Here is a 5,338-nt window from a genome sequence, read left to right on the forward strand (position 1 = left end):
GTTTGGCCATATTTCAGAGCTGCAACATCACTGGAGTGCCCAAAAGCACAAGGTGTGCAATACTCAGAGACATGGCCAAGGTAAGAAAGGCTGAAAGACGACCACCACTGAACAAGACACACAAGCTGAAACGTCAAGACTGGGCCAAGAAATATCTCAAGACTGGTTTTTCTAAGGTTTTATGGACTGATGAAATGAGAGTGAGTCTTGATGGGCCAGATGGATGGGCCCGAGGCTGGATTGGTAAAGGGCAGAGAGCTCCAGTCCGACTCAGACGCCAGCAAGGTGGAGGTGGAGTACTGGTTTGGGCTGGTATCATCAAAGATGAGCTTGTGGGGCCTTTTCGGGTTGAGGATGGAGTCAAGCTCAACTCCCAGTCCTACTGCCAGTTTCTGGAAGACACCTTCTTCAAGCAGTGGTGCAGGAAGAAGTCTGCATCCTTCAAGAAAAACATGATTTTCATGCAGGACAATGCTCCATCACACGCGTCCAAGTACTCCACAGCGTGGCTGGCAAGAAAGGGTATAAAAGAAGAAAAACTAATGACATGGCCTCCTTGTTCACCTGATCTGAACCCCATTGAGAACCTGTGGTCCATCATCAAATGTGAGATTTACAAGGAGGGAAAACAGTACACCTCTCTGAACAGTGTCTGGGAGGCTGTGGTTGCTGCTGCACGCAATGTTGATGGTGAACAGATCAAAACACTGACAGAATCCATGGATGGCAGGCTTTTGTTCAGACTACTTCCATCAGGAAGGAGGTTTTGCAGCATCCGGTCCCGTACCAGCAGACTGAGAGACAGCTTTTTCCATCAGGCCATCAGACTGCTGAACACTTCATAGACACCTCAGCTTCACTACTGGAACTTTAACATTATGCATTCCATACTGTACAGTAACGCCACTGTTTTGCACATGTCTCACTCTGTATATTTTATTTTATATATTTTATTTATTGTTTACTCTATTTAATTTGTAAAATATGTGTACACACACACACACACACACACACACACACACACACACACACACACACACACACGTAGAAAAATATTTAGTATACACATCCAGAAATGCATATACTATTATATATTGTACATATATTTATTAGTTTCAGATGTAGCCATTCTTGTATTTTGCTTGTTTACATTATTGTATTTTGCACAACTCTGTTGCTTGTGAAGCTCGCACACAAGAATTTCACTCACATGTGCTGTACCAATGTACCTGCACATGTGATGTGACAATAAAAGTGATTTGATTTGATTTGATTTTGAGTGTCCTTGCAAAGAAAGGTGGCTATATTGGTCACTGATTTGTTTTGTTTTTGAATGTCAGAAATGTATATTTGTGAATGTGGAGATGTTATATTGGTTTCACTGGTAAAAATAAATAATTGAAATGGGTATTTATTTGTTTTTTGTTACGTTGCCTAATAATTATGCACAGTAATAGTCACCTGCACACACAGATATTCCCCTAAAATAGCTCAAACTAAAAACAAACTAAAAACTACTTCCAAAAACATTCAGCTTTGATATTAATGAGTTTTTTGGGTTCATTGAGAACATGGTTGTTGTTCAATAATAAAATTATTCCTCAAAAATACAACTTGCCTAATAATTCTGCACTCCCTGTATTAGTGTGTGGTCAACCACAAATCTTCATACTGTCATCCATACATGAGGTCTTTATACAAACGATGAACGATAATGAAAGAAACCGTTTAACTGATATGAAATGATTGAATTATATGAAATATTATGGCTTTGTTTGCCAGAGTGTTTTTCTGTAAACTACTTTGAACTGCTGGCAGTCAGTGAAGTCACTGAAAGGCAAGATTCTATGTTGTGTTGCCGTAGTTTCCAGAGTTTACTTATAAAGCTCACTTACAGAATTCAGTTAGAAAAGTCAAGCATTTGAAAGGTGCACATTTGAAGGAATATTAACTCAATCTTAACTCATTACGGTTTACATTTTCGATTTTAAAAGTTCTCCAAAATTACAATGAAAAAGGAAACAAGAAAAATGACCACTCCAGCTGATAAGAAAGATTCAGGAGATCAAGGTAAGTAAAATAATAAAATAAAATCCTGGTAAAATCCGAATCCTAGAAATGTTGACACCGTGTGAATCATTTTTAGAGTATTTGAATCATATGTTTGATTGAAAATAGCTTTAATACAAGATGTCTAATCAAAGAAAGGTTACCGGTCTTTTGGTAAAATAATGTAATAAGTTTATTCTTGGACTCAACAGTAAAAACAGACCAACAAGTGTCATCAAGATCTAAGACTTAGTGAACCTAGTATCAATTCGCACTGGTCAGTTTTTTTTATCCCAAGAATAAACTTGTGATAATTTAAGCAAAAGCAATTTCAAATTCTTTGCCATCAAACTGCTTCCAGTCCTGATGTCGGGGACTCTTTTTCACCACTGTGTTGTTGTCGTTTATAGATTGTAAGAGCAGGACTGCTAAAAGAAAGGCCAGTCCTGAAAAGAAGACCCCAATAAAAAGGAGGAGGGTCGCTGAGCAGGCTGGTCCTTCCACCAGCTCAGATGTGGTCAAAGGTGTGAAGCGCAAGGTTGTGCAAGATGAAGAGGGCACAACAAAGAAAGCAAAGAAGGCTAAACTTCTCGACCATATGAGCGGTGACGAGGAGCAAGCATCCTTCTCGTTGGACTCTGGTAAAGGTAGGCTAATTAGTTGAATAAGGGGGTAGATTAAGTGTGGTTGCTAGGTTTAAGATATTGGTGTTTAGTGTTTGTGTCTATCATCCAGTGAGCTGATGTGCTTTTGGTGTTTTCCACATCTCCAGACTTGAACAACAAACAGGAGTGCGCAAAAAATGGCAAAAGAAAGGCCGCGGGAGACAACAGAGAGCCACTCAAGAAAAAAAAAAGGAATGTGGACCAGGGCAAAAAATCAGTGGCAGACCAAAAACGTAAGTAGCAAGCAGCTTGGGTTTTATATTCAGGGGAAGGGCAGAAGGAACATTTAGGCTACAGAGGAGAGTAATTTGTGTCACAGCTGTAATAAAACCAGATTTGCTGTTTTGTCTGTTCAGGTGAATTCCAAGCCAGATATGTGGAGGAGCACCAGCTCGGAGAAGGAGGCTGTGGAGCAGTGTTTGCTGGCTACCGGATAGAAGATCGTTTTCCAGTAAGTGTTCAGATGATGGTAGTAACACAGGCAGTGACGCAGATAATGGATAATATCGTAAACTGAGACGTCTGCTGTGTTTCCACCTTTCATTATGTCATACTGAGGAAATGCTCACCAATGCTCTGTGTCTTCTAGGTTGCCATCAAACACATTCCCAAAAATAAAGTCTACTGCAAAGTGGCGGTAAGCGTCCAACACTTGAATTAGTTTCACATTACTGGATTGAATGCGGCGTTCCTCATCATCCACTTTGTTGTAATATTTCAGGATGAAAATGGGAAGATGCTCTCGGTGGAAGTGGCCATTATGCTTAAACTTGCAGGTGAAGCAGAAGGGTCAGTGGGAATATCAGCACCTGTGTCCTTGCTGGAGTGGTTCGACCTTGGCAAAGAGCTGATCCTGGTGCTGGAGAGACCTGTCCCCGCTGTGGACCTGCAAAAATACAAAGCAGAAAATGGAAGAACTTTAACAGAGGACACGGCCAAGGTAAGTTGACTGGAAGAGCCTTAGACTGTACAGCATTCAATCAAGGCAGAAAAGCATTAACTCATTATTGTGTTTTTCATCTTTTCCAGGTCATTCTGAAGCAACTAGTTGATGCTGTAAAGGAACTTGAGGATAAACACATCTTTCATCGGGACATCAAGGGACAAAACATTCTGATTGAGACCGGCTCAGATGTGCCTCGAGTTCGCATCATTGACTTTGGACTGAGCTGCTTTGTTAAACAGCGATCTCTGTATCGCATCTTCTATGGTAACATATTCTGCTCTTGCTTTTCACAGATGTAACAATTTGTGTCTTTTGTTTTAGAAGAAATTGTAATTGTGTCTGTTTGTTAGGCACTCCTCTTCACATCCCTCCCGAGTGGTACATTAGGAGCTGCTACAGGTGTGGACCCACCACGGTGTGGCAAATGGGAGTGGTGTTGTATGAAGCGCTTCATGCACGATACTTTAGTACCGCGAGGTTCCTCACAAAGCAACTGAGCATCAAAAAGCGTCTGTCCACAGGTAAGAAAACTTCACACTTCCAGATTCACTAGAACTATCATCTTCATCTTTTTGATCTTTTCTTTCTTTCAAGAATGCCGGAATTTCTTGGACGCATGTTTAGCTTTAGCCCCGGAGAAGCGCCCAACACTGGAGGAGCTCCAGCTTCACCCCTGGCTAAGATAACACACACAAACACACAATTCACACCTTATCATGTAAGTGTGATACATTGTAGTAACTTCCTTTCTTTTTTCTGTTGGACAGGAATAGATAGAGTGGGTCAATCTTAAAAAGAAAATAAATAAAAATTTAGCTTTTTTGGAGTTCCTGTAACCCCCCCAGCCATCCCAGGAAAGGGGATCTCTCTTTGAATGGGCTTTCCCGAGGTTTCTTCCCATCGATCTGGCCCCCTGGGGAGTTTTTCCTCGTCTTCATAGAGAGCTTGGGCTGGGTCAGGAGCTCCATCAAAACTGTCTTTATTTGATGACTTCAATGTCATCAAATAAAGATGTGTTTTACTTAAAGTAAAATTTGATCAAAATAAAACTTGTTTAATTCATCTTTGCTGAGGATTCTCCTTCATTACTATTTTGTTTTGTTTTGTTGTTTTGTTTTTACCCATGGTGCATTTTGACAAATAAGAAAACTGAATCAGGTTAAAGTGTGCACAAAGACAGTCACACTGCAAATGATCTGAAGACTTGCATCTGTTGCTCTAACCCCCAACTAGTTTAGACAGATTTCCTGGTTCTACCAGAGGTTTTTTCCTTCAAGAAGGGAGTTTTTCCTTCCCACTGTTGCTGAGTGTTTGCTCATAGTGGGTTGTAAAAGCATAAAAGTTAATAAGAGGCATTCATAGCAGAATTATCACAGAGGGAACTATATAGCTTAAATGTACACAGTAAAATTTGCAGTGTCAAACTAACACTTAAAGAGTTACATTTAACACTGTTTCCGAGTCTATTTGGTGCCATTCAGAATTGGTGTTAAATCAACTCTTTCTATAGTGTTAAAATTTTAGAGTAAATTTAACTCTAAATAGAGTAAAAATTTAACACTGAGTAACACCGCATAGTGTTAAATCAACTTAACACTACTAGTAGTGTCATATTATTTACTCTATCCTAGTGATAAATTAACTCTATTTGAGTAAAATCCCGCTGATTTTTAACACT

General features: G+C 39.9%; 1 protein-coding gene across 1 annotated transcript; it reads left to right on the forward strand.

Annotated features, from left to right (window-relative positions):
* Nucleotides 1-2,009: 2,009 nt before the first annotated feature.
* On the forward strand, nt 2,010-5,015 carry LOC308399530 (serine/threonine-protein kinase pim-1-like; the record flags this gene model as incomplete). The annotated part of the gene is made up of 9 exons (XM_080886845.1): nt 2,010-2,070; nt 2,460-2,696; nt 2,822-2,947; nt 3,071-3,165; nt 3,304-3,351; nt 3,436-3,654; nt 3,744-3,924; nt 4,011-4,181; nt 4,255-5,015. 9 exons carry the CDS (start codon nt 2,010-2,012, stop codon nt 4,344-4,346), a joined length of 1,230 nt encoding a protein of 409 aa, XP_080742971.1. The 3' UTR covers nt 4,347-5,015.
* Nucleotides 5,016-5,338: the final 323 nt, after the last annotated feature.

This window comes from Rhamphochromis sp. 'chilingali', assembly GCF_963969265.1.
Source record: "Rhamphochromis sp. 'chilingali' genome assembly, chromosome: 7".
NCBI lineage: Eukaryota > Metazoa > Chordata > Actinopteri > Cichliformes > Cichlidae > Rhamphochromis > Rhamphochromis sp. 'chilingali'.